The sequence below is a fragment of the Macaca fascicularis genome, chromosome 13 (genome assembly GCF_037993035.2).
Source record: "Macaca fascicularis isolate 582-1 chromosome 13, T2T-MFA8v1.1".
Classification (NCBI taxonomy): Eukaryota; Metazoa; Chordata; class Mammalia; order Primates; family Cercopithecidae; genus Macaca; species Macaca fascicularis.
The window spans coordinates 48,001,095-48,018,259 of NC_088387.1; the positions used below are offsets into that span (position 1 = coordinate 48,001,095).

The 17,165-nt window shown below is 44.7% G+C and overlaps 1 protein-coding gene across 10 annotated transcripts in view; it reads right to left on the reverse strand.

Moving 5' to 3' along the window:
* Nucleotides 1–1,194: 1,194 nt before the first annotated feature.
* DGUOK (deoxyguanosine kinase) overlaps nucleotides 1,195–17,165 on the reverse strand; it is a 36,020-nt gene continuing 20,049 nt past the window's right edge. For 4 of the 10 annotated variants that reach the window (XM_045369066.2, XM_065526941.1, XM_005575575.3 and 1 more), the window contains 5 exons: nucleotides 13,896–14,083; nucleotides 10,058–10,205; nucleotides 3,224–3,339; nucleotides 2,221–2,320; nucleotides 1,195–1,442 (listed from right to left, as the gene is read on the reverse strand). In XM_045369066.2, coding sequence (XP_045225001.2) covers nucleotides 1,416–1,442; nucleotides 2,221–2,320; nucleotides 3,224–3,339; nucleotides 10,058–10,205; nucleotides 13,896–14,047 — 543 coding nt within the window. In that variant the 5' untranslated portion in view covers nucleotides 14,048–14,083 and the 3' untranslated portion in view covers nucleotides 1,195–1,415. Of the gene's footprint in view, nucleotides 1,443–2,220; nucleotides 2,321–3,223; nucleotides 3,340–10,057; nucleotides 10,206–13,895; nucleotides 14,084–17,165 lie in introns of those variants that run through there. The other 6 variants (XM_045369067.2, XM_045369064.2, XR_012422173.1 and 3 more) reach the window with 5 other exon arrangements.

Sequence of the window (17,165 nt, forward strand, 5' to 3'; positions counted from 1 at the left end):
CGCCATGTTTGCCAGGCTGGTCTTGAACTCCTGACCTCAGGTGATCCACCCACCTTGGTCTCCCAAAGTGTTGGGATTACAGCCGTGAGGCACCTTGCCTGGCCTACGTATTTGTTAGAAACCAATCTCACATTAATTTCCCCTAGGCATAAAGGTCAGAAACACAGCTTTCTGTCTTCTGGGACACTCTTACGTCCCCAGATCATTCATCTTCCTGTGCACCTGCAGAACTGTCAAGGGTTCAGTGCAGGAGGTCCGCTCCTGTGAATCACGGACCTGCAGGCTTCTGGCAATGGAGCACTTGAATCCTATAGAGCCATGTCTTTTTCTTCCCTTAACAATAAATTCTATTTGAAGGTTAAAGAGCACAACAAAAAATTCTTTTCTTTTTTTTTCCTGCACGGAGAGATCCACTCCATTAACGTTATGTGAAACTCAGTGGGTAAGGTATTTAGACAAAGCTAGAGTGCCGGGCTGGCCAATCTTAAATGTCAGATGCTTAACTTTTGGGTTCTTGCTGTTTTCTCCCTTTCTTTTAGCCAGGTTCGTTAGCTCTAGGACAAGGGATTAAGTTCCCCACACCTGTCCCCCATATCAAGAGTGGCAGATGGTAAGAGATAAGGAAACTTCCTAGAGTTCAAGCTCCATTTCCTGCTCTTAGGGCTCACATTTAAGATCCCACCCACTCTTGAGCCACTTTTCCCTTCTTCATGCATGGCAGGTAGGGCTTGGGGGAGAGTTCTGGGAGCAATTTGAAAATTGCTAGTTGATATGGTTAGGCTTTGTGTCCCCAACCAAATCTCATCTTGAATTGTAATCCCCAGGTGTCAAGGGAGAGACCCGGTGGGAGGTGACTGTATCACCGGGGCAGTCTCCCCCATGCTGTTCTCATGACAGTGAGTTCTCATGACATCTAATGGTTTTATAAGGCAGTTTTCCCTGCTCTTTTTGCACTCGCTCATTCACCTGCCACCACGTAAGATGTGCTTGTTTCCCCTCTGCCATGATTGTAAGTTTCCTGAGGCCTCCCCCACCATGTGAAACTGTGAATCAATTAAACCTCTTTCCTTTAGAAATTACCCAGCCTCAGGTAGTTATCTTTATAGCACTGTGAAAATGGACTAATACACTAGTCTAGAGGTGAATTCAGAGCAAGCACCAAGAAACACATGCTGAAATAAATGAGCAACTGAATTAGAAAAACAAGCAAAACTTAAACTGTATTTTCAAAATGCTTCAGATACAAAAGAAAACAATGGTAAAGTCTAACAATAATTAACAAACCAGCCCTTGAGCAGCAGAGTGCTCCAGGGATGAGAGGGGCTGGGAATGGAAAGGTGGTTGAGAGACACAACATTTTTCTAGCTTCAGAAAGTCAGGGAGCCCAGATCACAGCCTGAACATCATGGTATCAGTTACAGATTCTTTATAAAGGTGTTTACCTGTGGGAAGGAGAAAATCAAAAGTTTAATTTCACATTTTTAACAGAATTTTCTTTTTTTTTTTTTTTTTTTTTTGAGACGGAGTCTTGCTGTGCCCCAGGCTGGAGTGCAGTGGCGCGCGATCTCGGCTCACTGCAAGCTCCGCCCCGCCGGTTTCACGCCATTCTCCTGCCTCAGCCTCCCAAGTAGCTGGGACTACAGGCGCCCGCCACCTCACCCGGCTAATTTTCTTGTATTTTTAGTAGAGACGGGGTTTCACCGGTTTAGCCAGGATGGTCTCGATCTCCTGACCTCGTGATCCGCCCATCTCGGCCTCCCAAAGTGCTGAGATTACAGGCTTGAGCCACCGCACCCGGCCCAGAATTTTCAATAGTCCACCCCCAATGCATATGCAGTCAAGCCCATGAGGTTTTTGTGAGGAAAGGAAAATAGGCATGGAGAAGAAATGTGAGAAGCCCAGGGTCGTATAGCATCAAGGGGCAGAGCTGGGAATAGAATCCAGTAGTCTTGTTTCCCTAGTTTTAGGATGCCTTAGAGAGGAAAGTCAGCTGGCAAGCACATGTTACAAATCAATTATTTAACAATTATTAGTCCAGCATACTTTAGAGAATAGGGATATATTTGTAATTTGCACAAGATCCCATAGGCCTTGGAGTGTGAAATGCAACGTGAGATGCAAAGCACAAGACCCATGATATTGAACTTTGAAGCAAAAGCCAGAAAGATAAAAGTACAACAAAGGAAGCCACTAGAAAGCAGAAGTTAAAGTCCTTCCCACCTCTCTCATGAGGTCTTCTTGTTTGGTTACTTCCTCAGAAAAATCATCATTGACATCCAACACCAGCACTGGAATGTTCATCAGAGCCTCAAAGTGGAGCCTATAAGAAGCGTGAACGTTTGGGGGACAGAAAAAAAGAAAAGTAATTTGAGTCAAGTTTCACATACTTGCCAAGTCTTTCTTACTCAGAGAACAGATCTAAATTCAACATGACTTTTCAATGAAACTGCGTGTAAACTGCATTTAAAAAAACAAATTCAATAAAGTTGGCTGGAAACAGAAAGGTTGAGGTTTCTCTTCATTCTTGAGAGTGATACTAACGGTCAGAGCACCAAACATTTTAAGTGGACAACAAACCAAGCCAAAGGGAGGACAGGCAGAAACTAGGAATGTCAACTTAGTAATACTGACAATTTCTCTAACATTTTCAGCCCTTCATGCTGAGCCAACTATCACCATCGATCACAATGTTCAATCTAGGGAAATGTTAAGAAACAAAGAAAAAGCTGGAGAAATAGAATCTAATAAAAAGGCCCTTGGAATGTAAAGATTACACTCAATATTAAACTTCTTCTGGGCGTCTCACTCTGTCGCCGAGGCTGGAGTGCAGTGGTGCGATCTCGGCTCACTGCAACCTCTGCCTCCCAGGTTCAAGCAATTCTCCTGCCTCAGCCTCCCGAGTAGCTGGGATTACAGGCACCCAACACCACACCTGGCTAATTTTTGTATTTTTAGTAGAGATGGGGTTTCACCATGTTGGCCAGGCTGGTCTTGAACTCCTGACCTCAGGTGATCCACCGCCTCAGTCTCCCAAAGTGCTGGGATTACAGGCGTAAGCCACGGCATCCAGCAATATTAAACTTCTGAGTTGGAAAATGCTTGACATTTCCAACCATTTCCAGTATATTCTGAACCTTCCTATAGGGGGCTGCATGCTGAACTTGTTTTTAATAACTGGCTGTTGGGAGCCAGGTCTGTCTGATACATTCTTTTCTCCACTTACTTCGTGGTCTTGTGAAGAAGCCAGGCTTCGTGTTGGCCATGCAGCTGCTCTAGATAGGCCAGCTCAATTCCTTTCTCTTCCTCCCTGGCCCTCCGGTACAGTCTCTTCAAACAAACCTGAAAGACAGTCCCCAGGCCCTGATGAGCTCATTTGCTGTTTTGCCTGCTACAATGCAGTCTTAGGGGGCTCTGAGGCCCATCCATAATGTCTATCTTGGGCATTACAAGCCATACCTTTACTTCTGCTGTCTTGTTTTCTTATGCAATCAGAGGATCTACACCATTCTTTTCCCATCTCCATCTTAAACCTGCCCTTCCTCTGGAGTATCCTAAATTGGTTAATGGCAAACATCATCCATCCAGTCATCCAAGCCATGGACTGGAATTTTCCTTGTTCTTCCTTCTCCCTACTATATCTGGAAAGTCACTCAATTCTCTTTCATCTCACTAGATGGTTCTCTCCTTGCCTGTCTTCTCACCTCTGCCCTTGTCGGGTCCTCATTACCTCTCACCTGGATTAAGGCAGAAGCCTTCTGATTTTGCCTCCCAGAGGCAGGGAAGTATATGGACAGAGTACAGGCCTTAAGGTCAGAAAGTCCAGGAGTAAATTCCTGCCTTCATCAGGTACCAGCAGTGCAATCTTTGTGGGCTTCTATTTCCTCACTGTCTACCCATCCACAGGTAACTAAGGTAAGTCGTATTGAGCTCCTGGCAAAAGCTGTTCCTTTCTTCCAGTTTGTACCCTTCACTCCACCCTTCGGTAGCACAGCAATATAATGACATGACTTTCCTTGCTGAAAATACTTCACAGGCTCTTTACCACCTACAGCCATAGTCCCAGGGTTCAAAGCAGTATGTATGAGTAGCACTGCATTTATAAAATGTTAGTTCATTTGAAATAGCTTTCATATCATACCAAACATTCACTCAGGAATAGAATGTAAAATCTGCACAGGTCAAAGATAAAACAAAGAAGTAGAAAAACAAGTGAGGCTTGAGACTAACTCTCCTCCCCCACTGCTCTGCAGAGTGTGCATAATTCTATTTTGCATTCATCTGGTAGTGAAGTTTGATGCACACTGGCTCAGAAAATGACATCTTCCTTACCTGTCACACAGAGCTACCCCTCCTACTTCTCAACTGCCTTAGCTCTTCCCCTGGACTCACTGCTTTAGCCAGATTTGACCTCTTTCCTGGGGAACAGGCCAGGTTCTTTTACATCTCAAAATTTTTGCTCCAAGTGTTTGTTTTGACTGAATTATTTTCGGGCTTCTCTCTGCTTGACAAACATTTCATTATTCAATATCATCTGTCCTGGAAGAATAGATGGATTAACCCACTGATTTAGAACTTCCCTCTTATTTTATTTTTTTGAGACAGAGTCTCGTTCTGTTGCCAGGCTGGAGTGCAGTGGCGCGATCTCAGCTTATTGCAACCTCCGCCTCCTAGGTTCAAGCGATTCTCTTGCCTCAGCCTCTTGAGTAGCTGGGACTACAGGTGGGCGCCACCACACCCAACTAATTTTTTGTATTTTTAGTAGAGATGAGGTTTCACCATGTTGGCCAGGATGGTCTCGATCTCTTGACCTCGTGATCTGCCTGCCTTGGCCTCCCAAAGTGCTGGGATTACAGGCGTGAGCCACTGTGCCCGGGCCAGGACTTCCCTCTTTCAATAACTTAAGAAATGAAAACTTAATTTCCAAATGTAGTACACAATAATCCCAAAGACTTGGGAGTCTTTGCTGTTTCTCTCTTACCTTTTCTCTAAGGAAATAAAATTATAGAAACAAATTTCATTAATGATCAAAAGGTATATGCATTTGCAATTATATACTGCCAGACTGCCTCCTTAGAGGTTAACCAATTTATTTATTTATTTTTGAGACGGAGTCTTGCTCTGTCGCCCAGGCTGGAGTGCAGTGTCCGGATCTCAGCTCACTGCAAGCTCTGCCTCCCGGGTTTACGCCATTCTCCTGCCTCAGCCTCCTGAGTAGTTGGGACTACAGGCGCTCGCCACTTCGCCCAGCTAGTTTTTTGTATTTTTTGTAGAGACGGGGTTTCACTGGGTTAGCCAGGATGGTCTCGATCTCCTGACCTCGTGATCCGCCCGTCTCGGCCTCCCAAAGTGCTGGGATTACAGGCTTGAGCCACCGCGCCCAGCCCGGTTAACCAATTTATATTCCCACCGGAAAGGTAGCTATAGGATTTCTAAGCATAGCAAAGCTATCTAATTTTCCTTTCTGAGAAAAAAAATGTCTGATTCATGAAAACAATTTTATTTTTAAATGTGGCTTTATGCTTCCAAGTACACATAGAAAGGCAGAACAATTCTTTTTAGGAAAGCTAATTATTCATTCACTGCTTGCAGACAAACACTGACACTAACATTGATCTATTAAAATAGGCTAACATATCTCTATTTACTATTAATTTCCTTAACAGAGCAAATGGATTTCCCTTAGAAGTCTAAGTCTTAACTGGTGGCAGTATTGAGGGGGAAAAAAAAAAGAAGTCAAAGCAAACTCCTACTATGAGCATTTAGCATAACACTCTTGCTTTACTGATACGGTTATAACAAATTCTATTTTTAAAAATCCCGTGCAAACAGTGCTTTAATCTGGCCCCTCTTCATCTCAGTCCTCATGAGGAAGACACACCTGCATGTGCACAGGAAAGATAGTGTAGCTACAAGTGGCAGAGGAGAGACCCTGTACTGGTCTTCTTAACCTGCCCCACCCAGGAAGAAGAACTGCTGTTCTGATTGCTTGGAGTCAGAGACAGGAAATGGAAAGTGACTGCTAGTGGGTCTTTTCACTATGCCTCTCAAGCCCAAACCCAGGTGCCATTTGTCCCCATGCACCTCCTGCATGCTATCCCCATGCTGTGCCAGTCCCAGGCAGGGCCTGGCTTTTTGATGTACACTGATCAGCTGCACTCTCTTCTTGATTCCATGGGGCTGGGTAGGAACACTGAGGCCTGGCCATTTCTCTTCTGAGTTTTAAAATTGTTAGCTTGCTTTTTTTTTTTTTTTTAATTTTTAGAGGTGGGGTCTCCCTATGTTGACCATGCTGCTCTTGAGCTCCTGGCCTCAAGCAATCCTCCCATCTCAGCCTCCCAAAAGTGCTGGGATTACAGGCATGAATGAGTCACCGTACCCAGCCTGACTTGCTTTTTTTTTTTTTTTTAAAGTTTTATTTATTTATTTGGGACAAGGTCTTGCTTTGTGGCCTAGGCTGAAATGCAGTGGTGCAATCATGACTCACTGCAGCCTCAATCTCCCAGGCTCAAGTAATATCCCACCTCAGCCTGCTGAGTAGCTGGGAATACAGACACACCACCATGCTTGGCTAATTTTTAAATTTTTCGTAGAGGGCAGGGGGCTCTCACTATGTTACTCAGGTGGGTCTTAAACTCCTGGGCTCAAGCAGTCCTCACACCCTGGTCTCCCAGAGTGCTGGCATTGCAGGCGTGAGCCACTGCACCTTCCTGGTCCGGTCTGGCCTAGCTTGCTTGCTTTTAAGAAGTTAGGGGGCCGGGCGCGGTGGCTCACGCCTGTAATCTCAGTACTTTAGGAGGCCGAGGCGGATGGATTACGAGGTCAGGAGATTGAGACCATCCTGGCTAACACGGTGAAACCCCGTCTCTACTACAAATACACAAAATTAGTTGGGCGTGGTGGCGGGCGCCTGTAGTCCTAGCTACTTGGGAGGCTGAGGCAGGAGAATGGCGTGAACCCACGAAGGGGAGCTTGCAGTGAGCCGAGATCGTGCCACTGCACTCCAGCCTGGGCGACAGAGCAAGACTCCATCTCAGAAAAAAAGAAGATAGGGAAGAATAGGTAGAAAGGAGCAGAAGGACCTACGGAGTCCATTTGACATGCTCGAAACTCAGTATTTACTAGGGCTCTGAACTAGAAGATTGGGCACCTGCACAGTTTTTTACATAGTGACATGTCAACTTGTATTCTGTTCTTCCCTTGGGCACAGTTACCTCTGAACTTCACAGAAGAGGTCAAGTGTGACTTCAGGGAAGAAATATAGGCATTCCTGCATCTCTAGAACTAATGCCATCAAAACAGCATTAAAATCCCCATCTAATCTCGAAATGGATAAGTTATTTTTCTTTTCTGCCATTAAGTTGCAATAATTCTTCAACTCTTCTCATTCTACTCCAGCTGAAATATTTCAATTAGCGTCTCCAAAAAGGCAGATCTGCCCCCAAGTGACGACGACGATGATGATGATGAGCATCATCATCATCATTACAAAGTGCTGGGATTACAGGTGCGATCATCATCATCATCATCATCACCATTTGCTATGGTTTGAGTGTATCCCCCAGAATTCATGTGTTGGAAATTTGGTCCTTAGTGTGGTAGTGTTGACAGGTGGGGCCTTTAAGAGGTGATTAGGTTGTTAAGACAGATTAATGCCACTCTCTTGGGACTGGGTTAATTCTCGCCAGAGTGAGTTCTCACTCTTGTGGGACTGGACCAGCTGCCATAAGAGCAGGATGTTATAAAGCAAGGCTGCTCCTCCCGTCTTGCCCCTTTTGCACATGCCTGTTCCCTTCCACCTCATCACGTGATGAGGTAGCAGGAGGTCCTCACTGGAAGTTAAGGCTGCGCAATTTGGACTTCCCAGTCTCCATAACTGTGAGCCAAAATAAGCCTCTTTATAAATTAACCAGTTTCAGGCATTCTATTACAAGGTCATTCAGAGTGCACAAAGAAGAAAAGCAATTAAGACTTTCTTGTTCTCCCTGCTGGGTCCAACTTCCACTCCCCAGAAACAAGAGCCTCTTCAGCTGGCCCAAGTAGCCCCATTTTACTCCCAGGAATGAGTCACTCCACTTCCTCTCTCACTCCTCCCCAGTGCTGGCTTCAAGGCACTGAGCTGATTGTGCTGAAGTTCTGTTCTCTTGGAAAAGGTTAAGTCAGCATTCTCACTTCTCCTAATGCTCAGCTCCTCAACCTCCTGCTTCTTTCAGTCCAGCCATCCCAAGACTCCCATAGGAAACCTGTCACCTCTTCAAATTCCAACCAGGATCTTGACTCAGTCCAACCTCACAGCACTCTCACTCCTCTTTGGCCCAGGCCACAAACCTTCCTGGGGCTCAGGACTTCTCTCTCAACGTGAACCCTACACTTTGACACTTCAAACTGCCCTCTCTGAGAGGGGACTCGTTTCCCCATAATCGCTGACACTAATCTCTACCCCTAAAGTATAATCCCCTTCTTCTACTCCGGTTCTCAGGCAATGAAGACTACTGAAAGAAGTCACATAAACATGACCCACCTGGTCAACTTGCAATCAATGCATCTAACTTTAGTGTGCTTCTTTCCATGGAAGGTTATTAGCCCTCTGGCCTCACTGAATCTTTAGTTCAGTTTTATTTTATTTTAGAAACAAGTTCTTACTCTGTCACCTGGGCTGGAGCATGGTGGCACGATCACAGCTCACTGTACCTCGAGCTCCTGGACTTAGGTGACCCTCCTGTCTCACCTCCCCAATAGCTAAAACCACAGGCACACATAACCACACTCGGCTAATTTTTAAACTTTTTTGTAGAGATGGACTCACACTATATTGCCTAGGCTGGTCTTGAACTCCTGGTCTTAAGTGATCCTCCCATCCAGCCTCCCGAAATACTGGGATGGTAAGCGTAAGCCACTGCACCCAGCCCAGTTTCATTTTAAACTTTAACCCTTATTTCTGTAGAATCTCTTATTCCCTCCTATGATCTAGCTTTTGCCTCAAAATGTCCAAAAACTCTCAACACAAAGATCCCCAGTATCTGGTCCCAGTCACATTCAAGGGCCTCTTTTTTCCTGGTTGCCACCTTAAGGCAAGACCCTTCTTTCCAGTCCTCTCCTCGTTGGCTGGGGTGAGGCTCTGTGATGGGAGCTCTCCCGCTCATCCTCTGGTTCTGCTCAGTCTGTTCTCAGGCTCCTTTCTGCCCACAAGTCTCAGTTCCATCTCTAAAAAGCACAGCCTCTAGCTTGGAGACAGCTTTCCTTCCTTCTAACAGTATGTGGTCTATCTGGCATTTGACTATATATTGGATGTATGTCTCAAAAGCTGAGAGCGATATATCTCTGAAAAAAAAAAAACCTCTCACCTTGACTCAGAATCCCACTCCAGAAGAGCCCTTAGAGATCATCTAGATCGAGCCAGTGGATTTTACAGGCAAGGATCTCTCCAGTGGAATGGTCTCCAGGGGCTGCCCAAGGTCACTCCAGTCACCAGAAGCCACAGCTCACTTCAGCCTCCAGAGACTCAGGTGCTCCTGCCATGACATCATCCTACTGCATGCAGGATGGCACCAGCCTGAGAGTCACAGAATGGAACTACTATAGTCCATCTTGCCTTCCCAATGGCATCAGGGTTCAAAAAAGGGCCATAAATTAGGGCAGTATCATGATGAGGTGAGAAAACTCTCCTCCTCTTCCTCCTCACATCTTACTCAGGAAACTATCAAGACTACACACTCTGATGACCCAGTCAGAGTGAAGGAGGAGCTGAGGCAAGTGGCTACAGGTCAGAGCGTCCCACCTGCAAACCCTAAGTGATAAAGATGATGCTCGATTTGCTCTGTTGTTGCTACATCAACAGCGATCCTTTTATGCAGAGTCAATGGCTTTAGCACTCTGCTACACGAAGCCAGCGGGGAACAGGGTGCTCAACGCTGGGACAGGAGGGTGTCCCCCACTGCTCTCCGTGCTGCAGGTAATGTCTACGCTCTAATTTCTCCAACCAGAAAATCAGGGGCTTGGAGAATGTTACTTCTTAGGTTTCATATGGCCCTAAAGTCTAAGGTTTTAGGTTCGGTGTTACCTGGGGAGAAGCCTGGAGGTAGATGAAGCCATGTAATGTGAGCCGGCTGGCAAACTCCCACAGGAGAAAAGAATGCCAGTCCTGATAGATATGCCACTCGATGTCACTGAGGGAACCATTTTCAAAAAGATTCTTTGCAAAGATATACCTGGTTGGAAGTGGGATGGGAATGGGGAGGGGAGGAGAATGGGAAATGGAATGAAAGGCACCAGAGAGAGAGAGAGAAGCAGAAAAATCAATAACCAACTTGTTCCATGTCTGTTCAAACCACTTAACCTTTCGAGCTCCTCATCAATCCTTAAGAAATCTGAATTCTTAACCCATATCTCCCTCCCTGCTCAATAACTAAGATGGGAAATAGGATCTAGACTTCGGAGGCTAAAATCACACCTTTCCAGATGGATTGATTCACTGGAAGAAAAGGGACAGAAGATAGTATCATTGGTCCCTAACAATTTTCTCTGCTAGAAATCAGTCAGAACATACAGCAAATATATGTAAACTTGAACTTTTGAAATTTCCTTATTATTATTATAGCAAGGCCCAAAACAAATAAACAAGTGAATCCAGTGTAAATCCACCCACTCAATTTCATACAAGGACTGAGGACTTCTGACTCTCCAGGGTACTGAGCCATCCTTTTGTCTAGCTGAGACATGCAGAACAAACAGTTTTTATGTGGTGTCCTCTATGGAGCAGAAAATGCATTTCCCACTAATTTCAGTATTACCAAGAAAGCAGACTCTCCTGCAAAGTGCATATGAGCTCTTGCTTGCTTGCTTCCTCTGCTGCTGAGTTTCTAGTTCAGGTAAAAGAAAGCTAAAGCTAATAATCAAACCAGCTTTGCCCCCTGCTTATTTCTACAACCAAAAGAGCATCTGGTAAACAGGAAATCAGAGCTAAATACAAACCATGGCTTCAGACAAACCAGGGATCAATTCTGCTTTCAAACCTCAGGCATTTTAATACAAAACACAATTTGCATCCTAAACAAGGTACTCCAGTTTTCAAGGTAATGCTCAGCAAATGGCCACTTCAGCAACTGGCCACCTCGGAGAAAATAAAATTCAGAACCCTTGTATATGATGGCTCAGGAAAGTGCAGACTGCAAGGCTGTGAGTGTCACCATTAAGGGAATACCTCAGAATAACATTCCAGGGTCTGATCCTGGCTGAAACATTCACTAGCTATGTAACCTCAGGCAAGTCACCTAAATCCTCTCAGCCCGTTATGATGATGTCTTGTAATAATCCTCATAAAGTGCTTAGAATAGTGACTGGCACATGGTATTCTAGATATCTTAGTTATTATTATAACTGCTTTTTGTTAGGCTATGAAGAAGCTAACTTAGAAACTCCAAAAGTAAACTTTCCCAGTCTGGAATGGTTTAGCCATAGTCTAGTTGATGAGAACAAAGAAAAGGGTAACATTTTAAACTCAAAATATTTTTGAGTTCTCCACAGATAACTAGAAGATGAAATTAAGATCCTATAAAGTGGCCATGCACTGTGGCTCGCACCTGTAATCCCAGCACTTTTGGAGGCTGAGGCGGGCGGATCACCTGAGGCCAGGAGTTTGAGACCAGCCTGGCCAACATGGTGAAACCCCGTCTCTACTAAAAACACAAAAATTAGCCAGTCATGATGGCGTGTCCCTGTAATCCCAGCTACTCAGGAGACTGAGGCACGAGAATTGCTTGAACCCAGGAAGCGGAGGTTGTAGTGAGCTGAGATTATACCACTGCATTCCAGCCTGGGTGACAGAACGAGACTCTGTCTTAAAACAAAACAAAAAGGATCCTAAAAAGAGAAATTAAAGATTTGCTAATAAGCCCTATGAAAGGGGTTCTTGGCTTTCTTGAGAAAGAGCACTTCCTTTATTTCTTCAAAGCTCTTGGTGGTGATGGGGTGAGGGGTAGAAGGGTGTGGTGCTGAGTGGGAGGGAAGTACTGCAGACTGAATGCAGGGGCTGTAGGACAGAACAGGGCATAAGGATCTAGGAGTCAGGGTCTCTGCTCCAAAATCATATGCTAATGTTTCCTTTAACTCAAACAGAAAAGACTAAGATTTCCTCCTCCCTATAATCAACTCTCCCAGATAACCTGTGTTCCTCCTTTGGAACAAATACCACACACGTGAGCATGTGTTCAGTCTCTGTTAGGCAGGGACTGGGTCTGCCTTATTCACTGTTGCAGCCCCAGGGCCAGCCTTGGTGCTTCAACACGGGAGGCATCCAATAAATCTGTGCGAGTGAAGAAAGTCTAAATTACCCTCAGGATTGGAACTTGTAATTAGTTTTCCTTTCTGTCTCAAAAATGCCCTCAGTGAAGATAGCACCTGGAATGTTGTATGCCCACAGTGTAATCAATTCTTACCTCTTCCTTTACAAGCAAAGGTTAAGATCCATGTAGCTTCTTAATGCATTTCTAATTAACAAAGTGTTTCTACTTCTCTATTTTCCTCTGAGGGTCTCACATGCCTACTTCATGAAGGGACTAGAAATAAAGACTATGTTTCCAAGCAACCCATGTGGTTATATGTAATTCAACTTCTGAGTCCGAGAGGCATGGCTTGGGAGAAAAGAGAGGAAAACAGGCACGTGGCATACCCAACAGCTGAAAAAGAAGTAAAACCTATAGCCCAGCCATATGTAATTCACATATTTAGCTTTTATAAAAAGTAGGCTCTCTCGGGGTACGTAAAGAAGGAATGGATAGCCTATAGAGTTTGTTTTATATATCTTCCAAGATTTTAGGGTAAAGTCAGAAAAATCACTTGTCGTTTACAAAAGTACCCTTATTTTTTTCTTCTAGGAGGCTTTCTGGAAGCACTAAGAAATAGAACTAGTTTGTCTAATTCGGAATTAAAAGAGTAACCAACTGAGCGTCTTCAGCAGTGACAATGAAAATGTACCACTTTCCATTTTGGTAATTCAAAGAGCCTTAAGAAAGATCATTTTGCTTGAAAGCACCATTTCACACTGACACTGGTCATTCATAGGCTTCAGATAAGAAAAACCCCAGCAGTGTCCAGATCAAGCCATCCTGACTTTGTCTCTAGGCGGCTTAACCTCAAGTCACAGCCTGGTCTCTGCGGCAGAGCCAGGCATTCTGGAGCCTGCACGGCCTAGCTCTTGTGGAGCAGATGGGCTCACTTCCCAGGCTGCTGCTAGCCTGCATTAAAAGTGACTTCACATCTCACTCCCTCAGGTGGTCAGGATGATGCCCATCCCTGATCTGACACAGGCACTGATGTCCACTAGACTCTGGCCAGCAAGAAGCCCTCTCACAGCAGAAGGGGTCAAAAAGGGCTAAATCTGAGACAGAAGCCAGTTTCACAAAATGTGCTATTTCTGCCTAAGCATCCTTTCTTGAAGAATAAAAAAAAGGCTGAAAATATCTCATATCATTTTTAGGAACACAAATTTTAATTTTGTCTGCTTTTTTTTTAAAGGGGATAACCAACCACTGAATCATTTGATTTCTTAGAATATACACTGCTACTTCAGTGTTTATTCTGTGCCTTTTAGCATGTGATGGTTACAATAGGTGGCTACCAGCTCGCTCCATGCCAGAAAAGAAGGAAACATAAGATAATCAGTAGCAATGTAAGAAATTCAAAGCATTCAGTTGATGAAAAACACAATTTCCTTTCTTGACATAGATGACAATTTGGTACAAGTACAATTCTGGACAAATCTGTATAGTGTTGTCTTTAAAAAAGAAGACAATTTTTCAAAGTATAATTATCAGTGACCAGAGCAGTGCAGGATCTGTGCAAGATCAAACAGGCAGCACTGAGCATGGGGCTTGTGACTAGTGGAGGGCTTGGCATTTTACCTGTCACTGTACACAGACCTCTCAAAGATCTGTACTGGCTTCCTGGCCTGTAAGAGTTTCTCAGGGAAGGGCTCCAGCTGTACTTTCAGGCGGCTCAAAAAGGAAAATGTCTGGAATGTGTAGGACCATCGTGCTGGCTCCCGGTACATCATATCCAGCAAGTTTCCAAGACTTTGGGCAGTGCAGGCCTAGAGGGAGATGAAAAAAAAAAGAGAATTTCCTAGAAAGCGTATTTACTCCATGGAGTACACCCCTCCACATACACCCCTACCTCCCCAAACAGGTTTAATAATCAACGAAACAAGGAATTATAAAACTTTTCTTCCACCAAAAAGGTAGAATCAGATCCCCAGTTTAGTCAAAATTTCATAATCAGGGATGAGATTTTCCTACCTATTAAACAAGACTCTCTAAAGGGAGATGACATGCCACTTCAATAGAGCAAAAGCTGAGGAAGAACCATATACAGAATTAACACGATCACTGATTGGGGGATTTGTGAAGTCTGTCTAGGGAGGAGTTAACAGTCAACAACCATCTAAAATTTAACTTTGAATCAAATCTTTCCACTATAACACTATGTTGCCTCTCTTTTGAGTTCCATCTGTAGCTATTTGTTTATAAAATGTCAAGGCAAACCAGAAAGCAACTGCTTATTTGAAAATCCAACCAATCAACCACCAAATAGAATTCTGTATCTTTCATAAAAGGACTACAATTTGTTTGTTAAAACAAATAAAAACAAAACCCTACTTAATTCTAGAGACTTTATGAAACATAATTAAAACATTTCACTTGCTCAGCATGTGCAAGTGGGCACAAGTGTGGGATGTTCAGCAGCCCCGGATTCTTTTTTTTTTTTTTTGAGACAGAGTCTCGCTCTGCCACCCAGGCTGCAGTGCAGTGGCGCAATCTCAGCTCACTGCAACCTCCCAGCTCGCTGCAACCTCCCGGCTCACTGCAATCTCCGCCCCCGTCCCCATCCCAGCCGAGTTCAAGTGATTCTCCTACCTCAGCCTCCTGAGTGGCTGGGATCACAAGCGCCCGCCACCATGACAAGCTAATTTTTGTAGTTTTAGTAGAGACGGGGTTTCACCATGTTGGCCAGGCTGGTCTCAAACTCCTGACCTCAGGTGATCCACCCGTTTTGCCCTCCCAAAGTGCTGGAATTACAGGCATGAGCCACCATGCCCGACCCCAGATTCTTTTCTGGATCTGCCATTGACTCAACAATGCAAAAGTGAGTTTTGTACAAAAGCACTTTGGAGCTGTATTTTTCATTCAATCGCCATTAACTGAAGGCCTGTGTGGATGACACGCTACATGGACAGGGTACCGTAAGGGTAGAGAAAAGGAATTAACATTTATTTTAACCTTTACTGTGGTATGTTATCTCATTTAATCTTCAAAACGGCTTCATGAGGTAGGTACTGCTGTAATGCCCCTTTTCCAGAGGGGAAAATCCACTCAGAGGTGAAGTAACTTACTTGTGCAAGGTTTCATGGTGAATAAATGTTGAAGGGATTCAAACCTGGCTTCCTCTAACCTCGTCATTCCAACACCCTCCATCTAAAGGTGAACAAGACAGTTCTTTTTTTTTTTTTTTTTTTTGGAGATGGAGTCTTGCTCTGTCGCCCAGGCTGGAGTGCAGTGGCCAGATCTCAGCTCACTGCAAGCTCCGCCTCCCGGGTTCACGCCATTCTCCTGCCTCAGCCTCCCGAGTAGCTGGGACTACAGGCGCCCGCCACCTCGCCCGGCTAGTTTTTTTTTTTTTTGTATTTTTTTAGAGACGGGGTTTCACCATGTTAGCCAGGATGGTCTCGATCTCCTGACCTCGTGATCCGCCCGTCTCGGCCTCCCAAAGTGCTGGGGTTACAGGCTTGAGCCACCGCGCCCGGCCCAAGACAGTTCTTGAACTCAAAGAGCTCACAATGCAAAAAGGAAGAGGGTGATGAGGATATACAAAGCTGGAATGTAAGGCAGAACATGTGATGAAGGGATGATTACTGATGGTGGAAGGAATCTCAGGGAGTTTCTGAAAGAAAGTGGCATTAAGCTGGGAAGTAACTGATGAGTAGAATTCTCACAGATGGAAATGGAGATTAAAAAGACTGCACTTCAGGTAGAGACAACAGTACAGGAGGAGAAAAAAGATTAAACAACAGTAAGTAGTCCAATTTGGCTAAAAAGCACTCTTAGATTCTGAAGAAGGGTCCTAGCCCTTTGAAAGGCTTCAGCAAGAGCAACACATATAGAGCAGAGTGGACCAGAAAAACATTTAACTTGGAAGTATTTTTGGGATTTCCCTCCTTCTGACCCCACAAGCCCACACATACTAGCCTCACACATGGCTCCTGACTAAGAGTTGGGGTAGAAGTAGGAGGACAAATTTGAGTCTCCTAGAGTCTCTGTGGTATCACTAGAGATGGTAGGGAGCAGCCATGGGCCTGCAGCACAATTCACACACTGTATGTAGAAACAGGAGAAAACAAAAGATACTGCCTTGCTGATAAAACAAGAATAGGCTGTCATAAAAAAGGAGGAATAAGAAAAGAACTTTCTTAGAGTTGAAAAATGCAATTGCCAAAGTAAAACACCCAATGAAGATAATGAAGATGGTAACTAGCAGACTATATAATGCAGTAAACCTAATTAGTGAATTAGAAGATCCTTACAGAGTATCACTTTAAGGGCTAGGTATGGGGGCTCACACCTGTAATCCCAGCACTTTGGGGGGCCAAGGCAGGAGGACCGCTTGAGGCCAAGAGTTCAAGACCAACTTGGGCAACATAGCGAGACTGTCTGTACAAAAAAAATTTTTTAATTACCTGGGCATAGTGGTGCATGCCCGTAGTCCCAGCTATTCTGCAGGCTGAGGTGGAAGGATTTGCTTGAGCCCAGGAGTTCAATGCTGCAGTGAGCTATACACTTGATCTTAGCCAAAAGGCTGAGAAGCGATGGTGCAGTGAGCTATAATAGGGCCACTGCATTCCAGCCTGGGTGACAAAGTAAGACTCTTTAAAAAAAGAGAAAAGAGTATCAGCTTAAGAAATTCTCCCTAGGGGCCAGACATGGTGGCTCATGCCTGTAATCCCAGCACTTTGGGAGGCCAAAGCAGGCAAATCGCCTGAGGTCAGGGGTTCGAGATCAGTCTGGCCAACATGGTGAAAGCCTGTCACTACTAAAAATACAAAATTAGCCGGGCATGGTGGCGAATGCCTGTAATCCCAGCTACTTGGGAGGCTGAGGCAGGAGAATCGCCTGAACCCG